The sequence below is a fragment of the Asterias rubens genome, chromosome 1 (assembly GCF_902459465.1).
Source record: "Asterias rubens chromosome 1, eAstRub1.3, whole genome shotgun sequence".
NCBI classification, from domain to species: Eukaryota; Metazoa; Echinodermata; class Asteroidea; order Forcipulatida; family Asteriidae; genus Asterias; species Asterias rubens.
The window spans coordinates 10,398,920-10,423,082 of record NC_047062.1 but is presented as its reverse complement, the minus strand read 5'-3'; the positions used below and the strand labels follow the sequence as shown (position 1 = coordinate 10,423,082).

Sequence of the window (24,163 nt, the reverse complement as noted above, 5' to 3'; positions counted from 1 at the left end):
TATTCTAAACAAACCATTCATTAAAGGAATCCTCAACCAGTCATGGATTATGCTGGGGTATACTATATGCTGGACTATCGACAATTCTACAAGTATCTGTCAATGAAAGGCCTGATGGATAATACCCAGACAAAACCTAGTCAAAATTATGAAATCTCAAGTCATTACTTGATGTTTGAAATAAAAAGTCACATCCTCTTTTGGTGATTCCTCTGCTACTTATCCCCAGGTCTAAGGGCATTTCTTGTATTTAAGTCAATTCATTTAAGCCTCAGAAATCACAGGCAAACTTATTGTTTACTGTTCGGCAGATGCGAACGCTTCCTCCTTTCTGATAAGCGTTAGCGTCTTATTAAACACTCCTTATCCACTAAAAACCTTTCGGCTGATGATCCTCTCTCATCTAGTGAATGTCACTGAAGACACATGAGATACAAGTGTACACAATCCCAGAGCCCAAGACGCTAGACCGTCACCTTCAAACATACAGTCTCGCCCCTGGTTCACTCGTTGACACTTATTACCCATTCCGATGCAATCCATGCCAAAGACTGATTGCACGAAGTGAGAGAGTGAGAGTCAATTAGAAAGAAAAAAAGATAGAGTGCGGAGGTCGAAACACGAGGCACATCCGCTTCCCCGGTACTTGCACTGTCCCTGTTAGCTGGTAACAATAGCCACGAGCCACATCATGAATTACGGATGGGGAATCAGGGACGGGAACAGCCAACCTCGGTGGGAATCCGACTGAATAAATCTCAGTATAAATTAGGGGGGGGGGGGGACATCTGGGTTTTCAATCCAGGGTTTAAATTTTCGGGGAAACTCTACAAGACGTTGCTCAGCATGTTTGCTGGACCGTAGTTGTACAATTACAAGCCCAGAATCAAGACGGAAAATGTCTTGACACAGGTTGACAAGCATTAACTTTTTTTTTTTTTTTTTTTTTTTTTTTTAAAACAAGCCCCAAGATCTCTACAGTCAGGGCTTGATTTTGGGGGGATAAAAACAACCCTTGTTGTACCTCAAACTTGAAAAAATTACTGCACCCGAAAGTGACTGAATTTCCCCTTAGAGCATCTCTATACGTGGATGTAATAACTATGTATCGGGATAAAGAATACTATATTTTCACTCTTAAACTACACTGATGTGTGATAAGCTCTGTACACTCAGGTTGTGGGTTCGAACCCCACAAGAGAAGAACCTCAATCCACAAGACTCCGGAAAACACAGGGCTCATTACACATTGAGGTAAGCAAACATTGGATGAGGGACAAATAAAATTGTCCTCATTGGGATTTGAACCCAAGACCCCTGACACTCTGGGCAGATGCTCTACCAATTGAGCTATGAGGCACAGCGGTATACTCCCTCAGGAGTTTTCCCTAAGAACCACTTTTTTCTCTCGGTGTTGCATGGATGCGCAACTGGGCAGCGTAACGAACACAATGATTTGGTATGGTGCCCTTTGGTATGTTGCCCAATCACCATCGAAGTGAAATAATCATTTCATATTGTCTGTTTTCTAAATTGTGGCATCAGAAGTTTAACTTGATAGTAGTTTAGCTTAATTTGTTTTTAAATCCACCAGCGGTGCTACTTTTTTTGTTCTGTCTCCTATATGAATGTGTATGTTTTCTTTATAGTTCCTATATTTTGTACTTTGCATTCTTACATGTGAAAATAATAAATGAAATACCAATAATAAATCAAATCAAACTTCGGATGAGAGAACCATTCAAATGGTCCTCATTTACATTGAGGTAAAGTAAGAGTGAAACAAATGACAGCATTTTAGCTAGAGCAAAGAATAAAGTTACCTTGTAAGGATTCCTGAAGACCGACATCAAAGGCTAGCTTGTCTGAAGAGGAGACTGTCGAAAGACATGCAAGGTACTGCAAAACAAAGAACAATGGTCAAAGGTGAGAAACACATGGCAAGGTTATAATTTGAGGGATGCAAGACATCCACATATTACAATGCTTTCTAAAAACTAACAACAGACTCTTATTATGGTTATTTCCTTGCCTTTCATGCAGTAACAGTGTTCAACTTTGAGTTCTGCAAAAAATGGACAACCACACTTAACTTTGTGGGGGGGGGGGTCAGTTTTCTATGGCACTATTATCACAGAAAACCAGCTGAAAAGTTTTAAGCCCGAGTAATTCCTAAAATTTTACATTGTGCTCAATACAAACCAGCCACAGATCTCAAGCCAATATACTCTCAGTCTAATTTAAATTTTAAAGGCAATGGACACTATTGGTAATTGTCAAAATCCAGTCTTCTCATTTGGTGTATCTCAACATGTACATAAAATAACAAACCTGTGAAAATTTGAGCTAAATTGGTCGTCGGAGTTGCGAGATAACTATGAAAGAAAAAACACCCTTGTCACACGAAGTTGTGTACTTACAGATGCTTGATTTCGAGACCTCAAGTTTTAAACTTGAGGTATCGAAATCAAATTCGTGGAAAATTACTTCTTTATTGAAAACTACATCACTTCAGAGGGAGCCGTTTCTCACAAGGTTTTATACTATCAACCTCTCCCTATTACTACTTACAAATTAAGGGTTTATGCTAATAACTATTTTGAGTAGTTACCAATAGTGTCCACTGCCTTTAAGAGGGTAGAGTTGAGCAAATAGACACTCTGGAAAATTTTCAAATAATTCTCTTTCTCCAAAACAAAAGACCTACATGCACATGTACCTCTAAATTAATACATTTAAAGGAGTGAACTAAACAGCAAAGTCCCAAATAAAACGGGGGACAAGGTCTAACATTACTAATCCTCAAGAAAAACTTGAGTCCTTGATTCTGATTGGTCAGTTCATAGCTACAAGAGTGTGATATAGACCTACATTGCACGGCCGATTTTCAAACCCTGTTCTATAACACGCTGTTCTAACTCTGCGCTATTTTAAGCTAAAATTTGCTTGAAGATAAATTTGTTATCACGGGTGCACTGGTGGAATACGGAAGAGTAGAACGCATAGACTGCGTCCCATATCCAACTCAGCATTTGGCCTCGTTGGATATGGGACCAAGAAGCGCTATAGTTTTCCATAAGCTACTCATGCTTAATACTCACATGAGCTACAAAATGTAGTACTTTTGTTCCGAGCACATACTACATACACAGACAGTTTTTTAAGGCATTCGTTGTAAGGTCATCATGTTACAAAGATTTCTCCTTTATTTTAAGAAAAAATGCAAGTTTTTTTTTTCTGGATTCCAAAATATTTGTGTGGGGTTTTTGTGTGGGTTTTTAAATATTATTTCTGAGATTAGTATACAACTGCCTGCAATAGTAAGCACCCCCCCCCCCTCCCACTCATTCCAATTCATGAGCCTTTAATCAATACTAAATGCACTTAATAAAAACAAGGAGGAAAGAAAAAAAGTTATCCTCACATCCACTGTCCGTTTTTTGTGTGTTTTTTGTTGTTTTTTTTCCATGTTAAAAAAAAAAACATATCCAATAGTGTGTAACATCTTCAGTTGTATCCTTCTCAACTGACAGTCTTCACCTAAAGACTTCACCTAAAGTCGACTCTATATTAATGGAAAGTCTTTCAGCCTGTCAGATGCTATCGGCCATTTCATTAGCTATTTAGGGGGCTTTCATCCAGCGGTGAAATTACACGTAAACTAATATAAGCTCCAGACGTTCTCATCCGTATCGCCGCCGCCAAACTACACGCGTTGCTTACAAGAGCTTCTTACATCCAGGTCTGCTTTGTGCATTAATGCATGAACGCCATGATCAACACCATGTAATTGCTGTTGTGGAAGGCAGCGTGGCCAACAGGCGTTCAAATACTCTCGTGACAGCGGGAAATAGAGTGGTGCACGTCTCACTGCGCCAGACGTGACTTAATTTGGAAGTAGCTTGTTAAGACCTGATTGAGCATGTGATGCTTTAGAAACAATGGCTTCTAATGATCCATGAGAAATGCCAGAGTTCCCCGTCGTGACATTTTTCTAAAGACACGTCTTAATTTTCATCCAGCGTAATACCCTGCATATGTGAAGCAAAATAGGTCACATAAATCAGGGCCCAATTTCATAGAATTGCTTAGGCACAAACATTACCTAAGCACAACCAGAATAAGGTTACCAGCCAAAAAAACATGTCACATGTACAATCTGTGACTGGTGTCCTGCCTACTTTTGCTCAGCAGATAGTTTTTACCTACTATTTCCTGCTTAAAAGCCTTTATAAAAGCGGATTAAGAAAACCAAGTTTTTGTTCGTCAAGCAAATACACATGCATCCTCGCTATTGATGGAGTCCATCATGGAAGTGCATATGAACACACCGGTCCAATATGGAGTGACTATCTGGTCAATATTAACCACAGATTTCCGGAGTAAAATAGGGCAACTTAATTACCAGCAACCCTAAACAAATATCAATTTGTCTGCCATCTCAATTCTGCTGCAGTTTTCTACTGTGATGTGAATGAGGCATACTCAACGCAATGAAGGTTGTGATAATTTCATGGACGATTGCCAAAACGATGCGCATGTTGAACTGTGTCACGTAGGCCTGGTTGGATGGTCGGAGTGGAGACTATGAGAGCTTACTTAATGCGGGGTGAGAGCGTAACTCTAGTAGAGATACTTAAAGTACAAACCACTGATATTAAATATTTAATAAGAGGAACCTTGTGTAAAGTGCCTGCAAACAATCTATGACAGGTTCCTAGCAAATTCTTGATGCCTTTTATGTTCTCCTGCTGGAGATTCGGAGACTAGCACAAGACAGGATAATAATATGATGATAGTAACTGGATTTATATAGCACCAAATTAACAAAGGATGCAAGGCGCTTATAGAGAAAAGAAAGACCAAAGTGAAGGCCACAAATGGCTACACTTTTTGAAGGACTATAAACTGACTGAGCATTTTAAATGGAGACATGAAGACCATTCCATAGGCGGGAGGCAGCAGTGGAATAAGCTGTCTCACCACATGGTTAATGTGACTTGTTCATCACAAGGGAGATGGCATCATAGCTTCAAAGGGACGATGGAATGGGGATTCAATTACCAAACATTGATAAAATGTTATATATTTTTGCATTGCAAATATTTCCAAGACACAGTTAGTTCCATGGTTGATTTATCCATCAAGTGTCCATCATATAACAACACAATACACGGTTTAAAGGGACAAAAGTGGGAATATTTTATAGAGGGCAAGGATGGACCAACATGTCGGAAATCAGACTAAAGTAGGATGAATATCACGCCTGCATCTTACTTAGGAACTTGAGTGTCCCTTTAAAGACAACAACTAACCGGTCTCTTGAGTCGCAATGGATGGGAGTCCCTTGGGCTGCGCATGAAGAGGTTCCGCCTCTTCCGTGTAAATTTACATGCACGCTTGTTTATCTTCGCTCCCCGAAATCTCTTTCTGGGGGTAACTCAATCCTCCATGGACATAGATTCTAGAAAGTTCCTTGTTTGTACATACGGACAACTGCAATTTGCTCCGCGGTGTAAAAACCCGACATGTGATTAATGCAAAGGGATTAAGTGTGCGGACTAAAATGGCGCAGCCATGACGTCTCCATGGAAACGCTACGATCATTTTTGAAAGGTTGTCACTGTATGAAACAGTGTCTGTGTACTGTACATCTCACTTCCGTTCTTCTACACATGTACATATTCATATTATATAGGGTCATCACAAAGCTGTTTAGAGCATCAAATTAAATTTAATGCATTGGAGTGTGGGTTCTAATCCCGATCATGACACTTGCATCCTTGAGCAAGATGCTTTACTACAACCAGGGGTATAAATGTGTACCTGCGAGGGCAGAGGTTGATATTGTGTTTTGATAAAGCCTTCTGAGGGCCACGGCAGCTCGGGGCTGTATACTCCCCAGGGAGCTGAGAAACATTAAATGTTATTGGCCCAATGACCAGGCCACTAATGTGTAAGCGCATTGACACGTATGTAAAATGCGCTATATGAGAACCAGTTTTTATTAGCGTTGTGATGAATGACCTCCAAAAAAAACAAATTGAGTAATTTCTTTAGCAACAATTGTAAAGCTTCCTGAAAATTATTTCTAGTATCCATGCAAACCTTAAAATATTGTAATATGTGATAATTTTATCGTAGAGGTAAAGAACAAAAATTGAATATTACCCTCTTATCGATAAGTAATAAGCACTGAATATTTTCGTAACATCTATATAAAAAAAAAAGCAACAAGTGTAAACAAAATAAGTAAAAAGTCAAATCAAAACAAAAAGCGAAGACATCTCTCGTCCATTTTACAAACTACTCTGCACTCAGGCAGATATTCCAATAATATAATATCTACTGCCATGTAAAATAAACCAAAGCCTCTTGTTTGGATTTTAAGAAGATAAATAAAGACCTCTGGAATGTCTGACGTGAGATAGAAAGGTCATCGGAAGCTGGATCTAGCGATGTGTAATGTCAAAAGGACTCGTTAATAAGTCAATATATAACGACACTGCTCTTTCCACAAGGGTTGTGTAGACAATGAACTGAAAGCGGTTGTCCGATATCGGTTGTCCGTGGTCCTTTCTCTATGGTTTAACACATGTTAAGTTTGCATCAGCGATAAAGAATATTCATTTTATATGCCTTCATGCATCACCGCTGATCCACCGCCCAGTACTTAAGCAGCATACAGCATCAGAGTCCAGCATTCTCCAGAAGACGATCAGAGCATACTGATCGAAACGTCGAGTTAATCCAACGGTTCTTTTCAGAACCACCCCAACTCATTGAGAGATTGTTATTACATGGTGTTACCGCAAACTTTTCTATATCTTACTTCCACCATGCAAAGTTTCAAATCCTACTTAATATTCATTTTGGTTTTACCCATATACACCGATGTGTGTTGGCACTGTATTCAGTCATGGGTTGAAGTCCCACCCGTGTTATATGCCAGGAAAGTACTGAGTATACAGTGCTAACACACATCGGTGTATGGGGAAAGTACTGAGTATACAGTGCTAGCACACATTGGTGTAAGGGGAAAGTACTGAGTATACAGTGCTAACACACATTGGTGTAAGGGGAAAGTACTGAGTATACAGTGCTAACACACATTGGTGTAAGGGGAAAGTACTGAGTATACAGTGCTAGCACACATTGGTGTAAGGGGAAAGTACTGAGTATACAGTGCTAACACACATCGGTGTAAGGGGAAAGTACTGAGTATACAGTGCTAACACACATTGGTGTAAGGGGAAAGTACTGAGTATACAGTGCTAGCACACATCGGTGTAAGGGGAAAGTACTGAGTATACAGTGCTTACACACATCGGTATAAGGGGAAAGTACTGAGTATACAGTGCTAACACACATCGGTGTAAGGGGAAAGTACTGAGTATACAGTGCTAACACACATCGGTGTAAGGGGAAAGTACTGAGTATACAGTGCTAACACACATTGGTGTAAGGGGAAAGTACTGAGTATACAGTGCTAACACACATTGGTGTAAGGGGAAAGTACTGAGTATACAGTGCTAACACACATTGGTGTAAGGGGAAAGTACTGAGTATACAGTGCTAGCACACATCGGTGTAAGGGGAAAGTACTGAGTATACAGTGCTAGCACACATCGGTGTAATGGGAAAGTACTGAGTATACAGTGCTAACACACATCGGTGTAAGGGGAAAGTACTGAGTATACAGTGCTAACACACATTGGTGTAAGGGGAAAGTACTGAGTATACAGTGCTAACACACATCGGTGTAAGGGGAAAGTACTGAGTATACAGTGCTAACACACATTGGTGTAAGGGGAAAGTACTGAGTATACAGTGCTAACACACATCGGTATAAGGGGAAAGTACTGAGTATACAGTGCTCACACACATTGGTGTAAGGGGAAAGTACTGAGTATACAGTGCTAACACACATCGGTGTAAGGGGAAAGTACTGAGTATACAGTGCTAACACACATCGGTGTAAGGGGAAAGTACTGAGTATACAGTGCTAACACACATCGGTGTAAGGGGAAAGTACTGAGTATACAGTGCTAACACACATTGGTGTAAGGGGAAAGTACTGAGTATACAGTGCTAACACACATTGGTGTAAGGGGAAAGTACTGAGTATACAGTGCTAACACACATCGGTATAAGGGGAAAGTACTGAGTATACAGTGCTAACACACATTGGTGTAAGGGGAAAGTACTGAGTATACAGTGCTAACACACATTGGTGTAAGGGGAAAGTACTGAGTATACAGTGCTAACACACATTGGTGTAAGGGGAAAGTACTGAGTATACAGTGCTAACACACATCGGTATAAGGGGAAAGTACTGAGTATACAGTGCTAACACACATTGGTGTAAGGGGAAAGTACTGAGTATACAGTGCTAACACACATTGGTGTAAGGGGAAAGTACTGAGTATACAGTGCTAACACACATCGGTATAAGGGGAAAGTACTGAGTATACAGTGCTCACACACATTGGTGTAAGGGGAAAGTACTGAGTATACAGTGCTAACACACATCGGTGTAAGGGGAAAGTACTGAGTATACAGTGCTAACACACATCGGTGTAAGGGGAAAGTACTGAGTATACAGTGCTAACACACATCGGTGTAAGGGGAAAGTACTGAGTATACAGTGCTAACACACATTGGTGTAAGGGGAAAGTACTGAGTATACAGTGCTAACACACATTGGTGTAAGGGGAAAGTACTGAGTATACAGTGCTAACACACATCGGTATAAGGGGAAAGTACTGAGTATACAGTGCTAACACACATTGGTGTAAGGGGAAAGTACTGAGTATACAGTGCTAACACACATTGGTGTAAGGGGAAAGTACTGAGTATACAGTGCTAACACACATTGGTGTAAGGGGAAAGTACTGAGTATACAGTGCTAACACACATTGGTGTAAGGGGAAAGTACTGAGTATACAGTGCTAACACACATCGGTATAAGGGGAAAGTACTGAGTATACAGTGCTAGCACACATTGGTGTAAGGGGAAAGTACTGAGTATACAGTGCTAACACACATCGGTATAAGGGGAAAGTACTGAGTATACAGTGCTAACACACATTGGTGTAAGGGGAAAGTACTGAGTATACAGTGCTAACACACATTGGTGTAAGGGGAAAGTACTGAGTATACAGTGCTAACACACATTGGTGTAAGGGGAAAGTACTGAGTATACAGTGCTAACACACATCGGTGTAAGGGGAAAGTACTGAGTATACAGTGCTAACACACATTGGTGTAAGGGGAAAGTACTGAGTATACAGTGCTAGCACACATCGGTGTAATGGGTAAAACCACAATTAATATTCTCCAAGGTTTTTCACAGCATTGGAACAAAATAATTATGAGCATTTCAGCCAGGTAAAAAAAAAATACAGCAGCTGATCATCCAGGTTGGGGGGGGGGGGAGAGGGCCTTTTTATTTAATTTTACTACTCATTAGTTTTGGGGTTTTTTTAAGTTGGAAAGAGTGATCCTTAAAAAATTCCTGGCTTTGTAAAACTTAGAAGTCTAAAATACTGGTAAATTAAATCAATCATCGAAAGAAAAGTGACACAGCGCTGCTAACCATAATCACAAGAAAGGGCATGCTAACCCTTCCGGTATGAAATTGAGTGATGTAATAACTGAAACGCGCAAGCTGGCTGCCTAATTTCTTTCTAAACTGTTAAATACGCTTAAGCTTTTAAAAGCACATTTTTCTGCTATAGTTTGCAGAAACAATTTGCTTATCAACCGAAAAGACCTGTGGTATAAAAGCAAGAAATGGGAGAAGAAAAGGAGAAATCGTCTTGCTGTTCCAACCATAGCAGAATCTTTCAAATATAACTCTGGCAGAATAATAATTTGAGGACATTACCAATGATTTACAATTACATACTTAATGAATAAAAGATTCACATGTAAAAAAAAAAAAGAAAACAAAAAAAAGGAATTTGAAAGACTTTGCTATGGTTCAAACTGTGAGGCTGTACAAACTTTTTTACAACTACTTAATAAGATGTATTTACTGTACAAAAGATGTGAGTTAACAATTTAAAACAAAAAACATGGCATTGACAATTATACTTGACATATTTCAACCCTAGCAGCATCTCAAATCTCTTCTAAGGGTCAAACTTTGAGACCTTTTCAACAGTTCTCCAATTACTTAAGATGTAGTTTCACATACACTTCAAAATACTAAGCCATCAAAGCAAATTATGACAATAAAACATTAAGAAATTTACCATTAAATATTGCTTCCCACTGATAAGAAAAAAACACCTGCCACGAGTGCCACTCTCATCCTATCCAAGTTCACTGAACTCATGTCTAAACTTTCAACTATTAACGAGGAAGGGAAATGTCAACTTTGATTTTGTGATGTACTGATTTTCCAATCGAAAGAGTCCCCCTTGTGAGTGGGACATTTTTACCCGTGTAAATTTTTGTACAGGGATGTTTTGGATCGTTCCTGTTCTTTTTAAAGAGCAAAGTTCGAACATGACATCATTGGCTTTTTAACAACTAATGCGTCATTACATCCAAATGAGGAATATTTCATTAAACAAAATGTCTAACTCAATGCCGTTTTCACTGAAGATCATTAAGAAAGTCTGGAATGAACCAAAACATCCCCCTACAAAAATGTACAGACCCATTTTTTTTTCAGAATGATGTACTGTAATTGGATGTTTTGAATGTTGACAAGTTTTGCCCCGAAAGGATATCTTATGCCATGACTATTTACATCATTTTAACATGAGGATAGCATTAAGCAGGCAAGACATTTGGTCCCTGGGGGAAAAGTAGGAAAATTGTATTGAGTACAAGGGCTGGCCCACTTATACACTCATAGGCTAGACTTTTCTGACCATTTAATAAATATTTTGATGATTTTTTATGAGAGTAAATCAATTTGATTAAAGTTCTATCAAGCATGGGTTAGAGAGTTGTCATTTTTTCCCCACTCATGTGAGGACTCTATCAATTTGAAGAATAAGTCCATCACAAAATTGAATTTGAAATTTCCCTTGATATTTAAATATAACAGAGTCAGGGCTGCAAACACATGAAAAACATTATAGGCAAGCGCTCACTCTCAGTAGCACTACAGTCAGGCAATTTTCTTCAAATATCATAGTTCCTATACTTGAGAGAGAATCAAATTAATATAACCGTAAGGGTGTTAAAGCCATTAAACACTTTCGGTACAGGGAAAAAAAAATTCACAGATTTACAAATAATTTACAGGGTTTACAGAAGGTAATGGTGAAAGAATTCTCTTGAAATATTGTTCCATGAAATGCTTTACTTTTTGAGAAAACATTAAAACAATATAAATTCTCGTTAGCGAGAATTACGGATTTATTTTTAAAACACATGTCATGACACGACGAAACGCGCGGAAACAAGTAAGGGTTTTCCCGTTATTTTCTCCCGACTCCGATGACCGATTGAACCTAAATTTTCACAGGTTTGTTATTTTATATATATCAGTTGTGATACACGAAGTGTGGGATTTGGACAATACTGTTTACCGAAAGTGTATAATGGCTTTAAAATAACACAATTTTATTGAACTTGTTTGTGCAGAATTTTTTTCACAGTGTGAATGTTTGTTCTCTTTTTAAAATCTATATGTGACAACACCAATGGTGTAAATTTAACACCCCAGTTTATGCAGTATAGCTTTAAAGGAACAGTTTCCTCACTACTAGAATAGCTGGAAAACATTAAAGCTGATTTTCTTCACCAGGCTGACTTAAAAATTCTGAGTTCAGATAAAAGTCTGAAATTTCTCATGCCTCGTCCCAATTTCATAAAGACTGTAAGCACACAATCTTGCTAAGCACATAAAATCCAGCAGAAACAGGTTACCAGCCAACATTCCATATTCCATAAAGTTTCTAATGTTGCCATCGGTGCCCCACTCATTTCTTGCTCAGTCAATTTGCTGAGCAGCATTTTAAACAGCTTCATGAAATTGGGCTAGCTGGTTTTTAAACACAGCATTTGTTAGCTTACCATGTTACTAAGGCAGTGTCGTAGTAAGATTGCGTGACCATAAAGCAGTGTGCGATGACCAGCTTGACCCTGCAAATATAAAATTACAAAAGCATTATTATTCTTCTGTTTAATAATTATTATATATCTATGACATCATTAGTTTGGGGAAACAGTGAGCCTTCTTGTATATTTTCCAATGGAAACACAACACAAAAAGCTCATTCAGGGGTGACGAAAAAATCTGAAACTTGGATACAAATTGAAAGGTATGTTGAAATGATGGTATTGCTACCATTTGGTAACCCCCTGGGGTTATAGATTCCATTGAGCTTTTGGAAACAGTATCCAAATCACTAGAGAAGTAGACCAATGAGCAGGATTTATTTATTTGTGGAAACAAATATTGACTGATTTTCTCCACCAGGCCGACATAAAAAGTCAGAATTCAGACGCCGACATAAAAAGTCTGAATTTAGACAAAAGTCTGAAAAATCTCATCCCTGCTCATTAGAATGTTTGTTCATTGTGCTTCTTCTATAAGCAAATGAACATAGGAATCTGAGTGTTGGGGGGAAAAAGTTGCCTCGCGATATTGGACGATGATATTTTTCAAGAAATTTGAAATTATAAAAATTGTCCTTGTGCTAATTAGTGTCATTATGAAAATATAACATGGAACACTTGAACCTGGTGGAAAATGTTGATGTCATTAATTGTTATTAACATTGAAAATGTGTGAAAACAAAGGTTTGCCAAAATGTAGATTTCTTTAAAAAGGTGCCTCTTAGCAAAACCTGCTATCAACAGTGGTAAAAGCTATATATTTTGACTTAATATGTATTAAAAGACAACTACGCCATTCAGAATGATCTCATCATCTAGTTAAAATTCCACAAAAACTACGGAAACCACTTGAGACCTTTTGCAAACAAAACCTCAAGTGGGAAATGGAATACCTGAGCCAGACATCAATACTGAATTCCGAATGCACTTTAAATTATTCCCTGAAATATGTTGGCCTGAACAACTTTTCCTGGGGTGGATTTCACAAAGAGTTCAGACTAGTCTTCTCTCGAGTTAGAATGAGTTACTCGTCCTAACTTAGGACTAGCCTGAAGTTTTTAACATCTCCTAGGACCCCAAAATCGACCCCAGTGCCTTTAAAGCGAGTGAGGTTTCACCCTTTTGCTCTTACAAAGATCAACCTAGAAATAGATCTGGGAACGCCCATGAGCAACCACAGGTTTGAAAATCAAACAAACCAAGATCTTCTAGACCAGTCCCAACTCTTTGTGAAGTCTACCCATGAACACCCATTATAAGAGAAAATAGAATCAACTGTTGCAAACTGCTGACAACCCAAAAGAAAATATGGTATAAATGCAAAAAAATGTTCAGCGGCCTGATGTTTTGACCCTAGCAGAGTCTTTGCCAGGGTCGAAACATCAGGCCACTAACTCAGGGTTGCTACTTCACAGAGGCAATGAAGGCAACTGCCTCCATGCACCCTGGTCATTGCCTTGATGCCCTTGAAATGTTCCAGCAGGAATTTACCATATCCTCATAGGGTGCCCTTTATCAAGGAGAAAACGCCTTGGTGCCCTGGCCCTTTCATGAACGAAGCAAACAGACCTGCAAACTATTTCATGTGAAATATTATGTATCAAAGTCAAGTCTTTTGGTGCAAGTATTTCTGATCCAGTGTAATAAAAGCCATGAGTCATAAGTCCCATGGTCTATGGGATTTTTGTTTCTTGGCCTCATGTTTACCAAGGGCATCTCAGTTTTCTAGAAAAAATGGAAAAGCCTAGGTTCTGGCCGATGCAGGTGAGGATACCCAGCGAGGGCCAAGGGGATAGTGCGATTGATCGGATTGATTAACCCCTCGGTGCTCATTAGTCGCTTCAGTGTACAGACAATGCTCCCCGGGGAGTTGAGAGAAAAGTCCCTAGAACTTATTGGGATTTGTATATTTGTGCATCTTCACATTTTGTATTCAGCCTTGTCATTGATGCTAAGTAGTAATAATAAAGGTAAAAGTCGCTTAGGAAAATGCTCACATAAAAACGAAGAAGCACCTTAAAGGAACGTTACAGAATTGGTAAGATAGAGTATTAAAAAAATTGAAGATCAATCATGATTTACATCAAACTTGCACGGTCTAATGATGATGAAAGTAGAAAACATCCCTTGAAATAGTTTTGTCTGAAATTTCATATTTGATGAGAAATAAATAATATAATTTCGCTCAGTGAGCGTTTTATTCATTTTTGTTTCGGCATCGATGCAATGCAAAATTTGTAATCGTTTTTTCACTATTCTCTCGTGACCCAGATGGCCGATCGATCTCGAACGTCTACAGGTTTGTCAGTTTATGTATATGGTGGATTACATAAAGTGCTTACACTGCCAGCAACTTTTTTGCTAGCAAAACCAATTCTGTAATGTTCCTTTTGAGTGGTGCATGAAAAAGCAACGCTTAGGCTGTTTGACGTGGAATCAAATAAAATATGATTTGAGTTGAATGAAGAAATATTGACGAGAGCAGGAGTTGAACCTGTGATCTCATGATTATTGTGCCCACTCTACCAACTGAGTTGTAGCCTGAATGTTGGCAGTCTCCCCCTATTTTGCCAGTCAGAAGCCATTTAATCTGTAACAGCAGAATGGATGGGGAGTGGTACAATCCTCCTCACCACCCGGGTCATCCTAAAACCTTTTAAACTTAAGTACAAAATTAAATTAAGTATGCTGTTTGGAAAAGCAATTACACATACATGGAGATAACATGTGTGAGTTGCAAGATGAAAAGGATGTTTTATTCTAGGTCTCTTCTTTAAATTGAACTTTCCCGTCATAAAAGGGTTAAATATTAAGAGAACATTTATAAATCTTTTCTTACCACTTCCACGGTGTCAGCCATGACCATTTCTTGTAGCGCTCGTACTGATAGAGCCTGCTCAAGAACAAACATACAGATGGACAAATCTGGAGGAACACTCTGTAAATAAAAGAAAAACACACCTCAGTCACTAAAAGTACATTCAATTCCCAACATCTCCCGACGATGACTAGATGACTAGAGCAAGCCAGTCGAAACGTTGAGACCAATTCAATAACTGATTCTGCGATAGTACAGTTAATTACGACCCTATAAGCTAAAGTAGCAGTCCCATCCTATTTCTATACCATCCGCCCGGGTAATAGTTAATAAGCAGGACAGTTCTTTTCAGAACTGAGAAGTCTCCCTAACACCCGAACAATCTACTCCGCGGTAGTATAATTTTAAAAGCAAGACAGTTCTCTAAGAACAACCTCTACCTGGCAAGTAGATACACACATGGTGTTACCGCAAACCAAATATATATTGATACCTCACCATGCAATGCCTCAAATCCTATATACATTAAATGAAATCGTTCTCCAGTCATCAATTGATCTAAAATGATTCAAGCTCATTGATTATTGGCAGTCTACCTGGATCTTGCAAAATGTGATTGTCTTTTTAACCGATGAATTTTTCACAAGCAAGTTTTATTGTTTACGATCTACATTTAGGATTAAAACAAATGGTTCCAAAAACCAAAGGTATACTTTGCCTTTCATTGACCAGTGTAATTTTGTGTATTTTTTCACCATGTTGACTTGGCGCAATCCAATTATTATAAACGTTTTCCACATCAAAATGTGATTTTTTTGGGGGGTAAGCTGTTTCTATCTGGAAACAGACTATTTATTTTTGGTCAAGTGGTCAGAAAAATATTGCTTTAAATTAGAAAATTTAATGTAGAGAGTCAAAATTTCTTATATGTCGTGGCTGATAAAATAATAGGTAGTAAATAGAGCTTCATCACGCCCGAACAGGCGCATTAAAGTGCTTACTGTTTTTACAGCCAGTAAGCTGATCTATGGTTTGTGTTGTGAGACACATTTATAGCGCCTTATAAGAGTTTGCAAGTTGATGTGGCATCTGCAGCCAACCATGCAAGGCCCCCCCCCCCCTCGTCCCCTTCTCTTAATGGTATAACAAGGTTCTTTAACATGAATTACACAACACCATGGGACCTAAGGGCTTGATACTAACATCCTATCCCCAAGGATAAAGAAGTTACAGTTAAGTGTTTTGCTTAAGAATGCAAGTGTCATGATGGAGACTGAGCTCACACCCTGACACTCAACACCCAGGGAACACCAGACCTTTAAGTCCAATGAAATAGGCTTGGGGACTCCCCATCAGGCAAGAGTAGCTAGGATAAAATTGGGCATCTAAAAGGAATACATCACTCCTCTTGCTAAAAATTTGTCCTTATAAATCTAGTCTGACATCCCCTGCTGAGTCTTATTGACGCCATTTGTGGTCAATCTTTGCTGACAATTTTCCGGCCTGTGCCCAATTTCATAGAGCTTCTTAAAAGCACAAAAGTAGCATCTCACATGTCACACAATATGTTGCTGGTAACCTGCTTGTGTTTGCTTAGCAGAATATTGTTTTTAAGCATCATTCTCTGCTTCAGCAGCTCTATGAAATTGGGCCCTGGAATTTAATATCTTGAGGGATCTGGTTGGTTCAATCATGACTCTATGGCTCAATGGTTTTTTTCCCTGCTATTCGCCTCTGTGGACCCGGATCGAATCTCATCTCAGACCAGAGGTGAGGTTTTCAGTCTCTACCTGATTGTGTGGGTTTCCCCCATTTGAGGTCTTTTTGTTTCTTCTAATCTCTTCATACTGTTTTTGGCACTAATTGTGATGCTGGTTGTGTAATAAATAAAGGGACAATGTCACTCTGTGACATAAAGGCACTTTCATTTGAAACTCCCATTCTATGAAAACAGTTGTAAGGAACACCAAGGAAAAGATATGGGCTGCATAAGCACAGCAAGCCAAGAACATCACAAATTATGCAATACCAGAACAAGGCTACCCAAAAAACACCTTATCATATGTACCATCTATTACTCGGTCATCCTGCGCTTTTTTGCTTAGAAATTGTTTAAGCAATATTTCTACTTAAAGGCAGTGCACACTAGTGGTAATTGTCAAAGACTAGCCTTCACAGTTGGTGTATCTCAACATAAAATAACAAACCTGTGAAAATTTGAGCTCAATCGGTCATCAAACTTGCAAGATAATAATGAAAGAAAAAACACCCATGTCACACGAAGTTGTGTACGTTTAGATGGTTGATTTCGAGACCTCAAGTTCTAAACTTGAGGTCTTGAAATCAAATTCGTGAAAAATTACTTCTTTCTCGAAAACTATGGCACTTCAGAGGGAGCCATTTCTCACAATGTTTTATACCATCAACCTCTCCCCATTACTCGTCACTAAGAAAGGTTTTATGCTAATAATTATTTTGAGTAATTACCAATAGTGTCCACTGCCTTTAATAAGCAGCTCTATGAAACTGGACCAAGGGGGAAAACAATGGTGGCAGTGGTCTCCAATGGTTCAGATGAATTTCGTGAACTGAATTTTGAAGCTAAAAGAGCCTCTTATAATATTATGGCAAAGGGAATCTAAAATGATTAGAATTGTCCATACAGAAGGATCCATCTATCCTAGTAATAATAATAAGACTTGTAATGCGCACATATCCACCCGGCTGGGTGTTCAAGGCGCAGTAAAAACCAACAACAAAACAAAAAACAAAACAAAGAAAAACAGACACAACAAAATTAGTCCTTGAAAACCTGTGACATAAGATAAGTTTTGAGAAGAGATTTGAATTTTGTGGTACAAAGACAAGATTGAAGATTAAACGGTAGAGAGTTCCAGATGCGTGGCACAGCTGAAGAAAAAGACCTGTCAGAACACTAACGACCCAAGCTTTTACTTGTAACTTCTCTGGGGTTTTTTTTTTCCTCTTCAGTTTGCTTGGTCATGTAGATATTGGAACAGACAGTTTCAACATCTAAACATCAGCCTGAAGGGCAATCTGAAACCCTGCACCACGCCAAAGAGAAATTCAATGGTAAAGTGTAAAGCCACACTAATAGATTCATCACGCCTTCTCTAATTATTCTTAAGGCTCTGGGAAGGATTGAGGGGTCTGAACGTCCCAATCAACTCAGGTTGGTGGACTCGAGGAGCCCTCGAGAGTCAAATTTAATTCCCAGGTCTTCCCACACCGCACTTGAGCTTTTGACTTCTAATCATCATCTGTTGCAAGACGACTTTGTATAAAAGTGACGCAGCGCAGATTAAGGACGGCTATAGTAATTTTTGATCCCTTATTGATATCAAGTACATTTTTATTTATTTTTTAGAATAAGCTGATTGCAAGCTGCTTAAGGACCTAAGGTATAAGTGCAAAAATTATTAAACAACCTAAAGCATTTGTAAAGGCTGAATGAGAACACACCACATAAACAGGTAAACTAGTTTAAACTTGAGCTTTTGACTTCTAATCACGCATCCGTTGCAAGACGACTTTTTTTCCAACAAGGGACTGATTTAGGATAGAAACAGTCACTTTGGTTACATTATTGAAATTAAGTACCATATAAATACACAAAAAATTGAAATAGAATTAGCTGTTGCCAGCTGCTTAAGGGTCTTAAGGCTAGATGACAACACAACACACATAATGTGTATACTAGTTTAACCAGAATCAGTTATAGGCAGTGAACACTATTGGTAATTAATCAAAATAATTATTAGCATAAAACCTCACTTGGTAACGAGTATAATGGGGAGAGGTTAATGGTATAAAACATTGTGAGAAACGGCTCCCTTTGAAGTAACGTTGTTTTCGAGAAATAAGTAATTTTCCACGAGTTCGATTTCGTTACCTCAGAATTAGATTTCGAGGTCTAGAAATCAAGCATCTGAAAGCACACAACTTAGTGTGACAAGGTTGTTTTTTCTTTCATTATTATTTTGCAACTTCGACAACCAATTAAGCTCAAATTTTCACATTTGATGCATATATTGAGACACACCAAGTGAGAAGACTGGTCTTTAAAAAGTACCAATAGTGTCGAGTGTCTTTAAGTGGTATTAAATGAAAAGAGAGAGAGAAAGGCAGAAAGCACAGAAAAATAAGGGGTTGAAAAAAATGTTTTTTATGAGAACATTAAAAGATACCCTATGCTGTTTCTTATATACTGTTATTAATCTGAAATGACTTGCAAGATTTGGCTGCATGCTTTATAATTATTGTTTAACCTATGATTCTGTGCATTTTAAGTTTGGCACAGGTTGTCCATGTTGCATAGCAACACCTTCATGTGCATGCATAAAACAAGGTGTGTGAGAACTATTTGACTGTAGGTAAACTGATCATATTTAGCAACACTGAATGTTCATTTTGAGTAGAAACTAATGCATAGTTTCTCCTGAAGACAGAGTTTACTGTTCGAAACTTCAAGACCAAACCGGAGCCACCACTCCTTCAAAAGAGATTTTACTCATGGTTGTACCCGCAAGTTTACTATTCATGTTTATATTTACAGTTACTCTTAATGCATTGTGTGTAGCATTTTTGCTACTTTATAAAATGTACAAGTCAAGTGTACAATTCAAGCCCTGTTGTGAATAGTGGACCACCAGACTTGTAAACCAATTTTTCAGAAAACCAAATGAAAACTTTTTGACTGACAAACCCTTATATTAATGGGATGGGATATCAAAATACTATACTGAGCACTAGAGCAGACCCCTTTTGAATTCAATATAAACCACAAGGGAAACTGACAGTTTCCCTTGTGGTTTATATTGATATCTGAAACAAAAAGTCGCATCCCCTTAAAGCCATTGGACCCTTTCGGTTCAGAAAAAAGAAAAAAAGTTCACAGATTTACAAATAACTTACAGGGTTTACAGAAGGCAATGGTGAAAGACTTCTCTTGAAATATTATTCAATGAAATTCTTTACTTTTTGAGAAAACAGCAAAACAATATAAATTCTCGTTAACGAGAATTACGGATTTATTTTAAACACATGTCATGACACGGCGAAAAGCGCGGAAACAAGGGTGGGATTTTCCGTTGTTTTCTCCCGACTCCGATGACCGATTGAGCCTAAATTTTCACAGGTTTGTTATTTGATATAGAAGTTGTGGTACACAAAGTGTGGGCCTTGGACAACACTGTTTACCGAAAGGGTCCAATGGCTTTAAGGTGATCCCCTGGCTGCCGCTTCCCAGGTTGTATCGTAATTTGGGTGTGATCCCTGGCTACACAGCAGTTAACGGTTGTATGGCTTCTGACTGGCACCCCCGAACAAAGATATTGACAAAATAGGGACACCGCCAATATAGGGCTAGATAGCTCAGTTGGTAGAGCGCCGGCACGTTAATCCGGAGGTCATTGGTTCGAATCCCACTCTAGTCAATTCTTTGTTCAACCCCAAAAACCCTTTTGAATTCAGCAGAGATTTCAACAAACTACGAAATGTATGCATCATTGTCAAGGACCAGACCTTGCTCCATGATCCTACTGTGTACAGTTCATCTTTACATTGCTTATAATCTACAACAAAACTTGATCTTAAGCTCATTGTCTGCACAGATAATTAAATTTGATAACATCAGTCTGATGTTTGATTATATGCTTGCACAGCTTGCGTATTGTTTGCCGTCTGTTCTTTTCTATAAAACTCCAGTTTGATTTCCTGTTTGCTGTATTCCGTAACTAATTTAATTTTTCTTGGGGATTTTCTTTGTAGGGGACGGGTTTTGTGGATTCTCAGCTTATATGAGCAGACTTTGTAGTTGACTGCCTTAATACATTGCTCATCAACGGGCAGACTCTGGCATGAATGTTTGCCTGATTTATGGTACTCTTTAAATTTGTTTGTATTGCACAGTTGCAGTGAGCTGAACTGGTTGTTACATGTAGTTTGCAAACACAGCCTTCACCACTAGTAGCATCTACTGTAAACCACCCCCACCCCCATTTTAAGTTTTGACTTTTGAGACTACAAATTAGGTCTATCAGAATTAGAAGATTTCTTTTAAAAATTTCAATGTTTTTAGAACTATTTTTATTATTCACACGCTCGCAGACATTGTACTTGTGTGTTAACTTCCACATCAGAGTCTCTTATAAAAAATAATAAATGACGAAATGAAAGCGCTTGTTTACGAAAAAGGCTTAAAGTCAACGCGAAAGAATGGAGTGACTCCTTGTAAGGGGGCTTTTCTTCTAACCCCCCCCCCCAAAAAAAAGTACCATAGTTCCGTCACTAAGAGTACTAACTAATAATAGAGGAAAAATACTCGAAGAACGTTACACCACCCTAACATTAACAAAATACATAACGTCAGGCCACGAACTATTTGGGGGTATATTACAACGGTTTACAACAGCTAATACTATTTTTCATTTATACCCTTAACAAATACTGCTTAGTTTTATGAAACTGGATTTTTGTTTAGTATAAATAAAAATCCTGATCCTCTTTAACTGCACTGAGGCTCGACCAAATTAATCACCAATTACTTAATCAGGATTGAGCTGCTAACGATGTCTCCAACCTCAGTCCCATCCGTCCTTGTCCCCAGGGGGCATTCTTACACGCAGCCAGCCACCTCTCAAGTGGCTCTTACTCAAATAGAAAACGTGTCGTTAATTTGAAGAAAGGGCATTTTGTATTAGACGGGTATTCACTTTGAGCCATGAGATGAGAAATTGCTCGAGACGGTTTCACCCGTTAGACCGAGGCCTTTTTGAAGAACAAACATCGGTATACCCCCTGTGATTACCAAATTAATTACGAACCATGTAGGGGTACTTTGAAATATCATTATGTGGTAATATTTTTCATTCAGATTTGGTGCCTTTTGTGTAGATTTGTCCATTATGGATTGAGGCGAAAGTTTCGCTATGGGGAATTTTGCATTTGCCTATTGAGGAAGAATTCATAATCAGAAAGGGCTGTTTAAGTCCTTGATCAATGTCACACAAGAAACAGTATTTAGATTTAGTATGAATATTCATTTTTATTCTTTACATGATTTACATAATACCCTTTGTATACATTGTAAATATGACAGCCTGGCAAACAGACCTTTACCATGGTGCAGCCATCTTGACTTTTTTCCCATTCAACTCAATGTAACTAAACCAAGGCTGAAAGAACAAAATAGTCTGGTTCCTTTTTGTGCATGAATATTAGCATCAACTGCTAACAATGGATACAGGGAACCTGACCAAGACGGTGACAGAATGATAAAGGTATATATAACGCCAGAAAAGCCGATTTCACAAAACGCAAGGATTAATCCTATAATGAGTTAGGACGAGTAGCGTGTCCTAACTTAGGATGTGTTCAATGCGTCCAAATGTCTTTGAATACGGAACTTAAATCGTCCCAAGTCCTAAGATTAATCCCAAGTTAGAAAGAGTTTGGTGAAATCGACAGTAGAACCCAGTGGCCATGATTGTGTAGTCCATGTCCATTGCACAGTGCTGAGCCCAGGTTTGTATAGTCACAGGTTTAGGGTCCAGTAAGTCAATTTGCATATATTCTAATAAGAAAGAGATGTGTGCTGGTGTGATGTGTGAGGGTATACAGCGTATGCTAATTTGGGATGGCAATAGGGGGTAGAGCAATTGAGCTTTGGTGGGAAGTGAACACAGTCCTTCTGAGAGCTTGTGCTGGATGCACACACCCTGTTTTGCTGTGCGGTTTTTGGAAACCAAAGATTTTCTGAGAAAGACATTGGAAAACCAACCTGATATTTGCTGTGCTAGCTTTGCAAGCTTAAGTCATTTTTAACAGCTTTTGTAAGCTTTTAGCCTCATTTTGCCAGCTTGAGAAGTAAGACAGGTTTAAGGATACATCTACAATTGTAAGTAATTTCTTCAAAATCAATTCATTTATTCAAGAAGTCTTAATTACAAATCTTGGAAAACTTTCAGGACCGGAAATGAAACTGAAGACATAGAAATATCAAACAAACAAAAACAAATTGTTGCTTTTCGTCAGGTAGTAGTATAAATGTTTGGGGGTTTTTTTTGGGGGGGGGGGTGGGTTCTTAATGGTTGTGCGTTATCATTTTTATTAGTTCGATGTGATGTATAGTATATAAACAAATATATAAAATAAATAAAAAAAACATTTTCTAGAATATCAAGGAAACTTACCGGATTACAAGTGTCTTCCAGAAAACACTTCCTACTTCCGAATCCCTCGCCAGCAAGAAGAACGTGGGAAGAGGTGCCATCTTTGCTTTTACCCTGCGTGGAACACACAAGGCACAACTGGTCGCCCTGAAATGGATAGAAGAACACGGACTTTAATTCATTGAAGGATACATCTTTAAAGACACTGGACACTATTGGTAATTACTCAAAATAATTGTTATCATAAAAACTTACTTGGTAATGAGCAACAAAGAGCTGTTTTGGGTTTTCTTTTATGCAAGTCGCCAAACACACAAGGCCGGAAGGCTACTTCAAGGTGTGGGCTACAATTATTTCATACCAGAGGCCGAAAGCACTACCTCCCCAAGTTTATGTAGCAAGTGTCACCAAGAACCGGATTCGAACCCACACTCTGCTGATCAAACACCAGAGCTTGAATCCGGTGCTACCGCTCGGCCACGACACGCTGTTAATAGTATAAAACATTGGGAGAAACTGCTTCCTCTAAAGTAACGTAGCTTTTGAGAAAGAAGTCATTTATCACTAAAATATTTGAATTGAATTCGAGACCTCAGCTGAGGTTTCGAATCAAGCATCTGAAAGCACACAACTTGTGCGACAAGGGTGTCTTTTCTTCCATTATTCTCTCGCAACTTCGACGACCAATTGAGTTCAAATTTTCACTGGTTGGTTATTTTATGCATATGTTGAGATACACCAAGTGATAAGACTGGTCTTTGACAATTACCAGATTGCCAAAGGTGCCAATTGGCTTTAACAAGTTGACATTTTTCAGGGCTTGTATTTCAAGAAAAATTTCCACTTTATTACAGGTCTTGTCACTCAGAGCTTTCACTGGGCAAAAGGAATTTTTTTTATATGAGACCATACTTATGTTTGGCTTTTTAAAATAAAAATAACAAGGAGTCTATGTACATGTACCTATCAAAAAGGAAATCAAGGCACGTGAACAAGCAGACACATTTGACGACAGACAAACATTCCACCACCTACATGTAGCTCTAACGCAATAACTACATCTGCGCAC

At 38.5% G+C, this 24,163-nt stretch overlaps 1 protein-coding gene across 1 annotated transcript in view; it reads right to left on the bottom strand.

Annotated features, from left to right (window-relative positions):
• Window positions 1–399: 399 nt before the first annotated feature.
• Window positions 400–24,163, bottom strand: part of LOC117296707 (ryanodine receptor-like) — a 33,744-nt gene continuing 9,980 nt past the window's right edge. The window contains exons 2-6 of the mRNA XM_033779750.1: window positions 23,116–23,241; window positions 14,924–15,022; window positions 12,040–12,108; window positions 1,824–1,899; window positions 400–551 (exon numbers count right to left, since the gene is read on the bottom strand). Of these exons, the coding sequence (XP_033635641.1) occupies window positions 400–551; window positions 1,824–1,899; window positions 12,040–12,108; window positions 14,924–15,022; window positions 23,116–23,241 (522 nt within the window). The remainder of the gene's footprint in view (window positions 552–1,823; window positions 1,900–12,039; window positions 12,109–14,923; window positions 15,023–23,115; window positions 23,242–24,163) is intronic.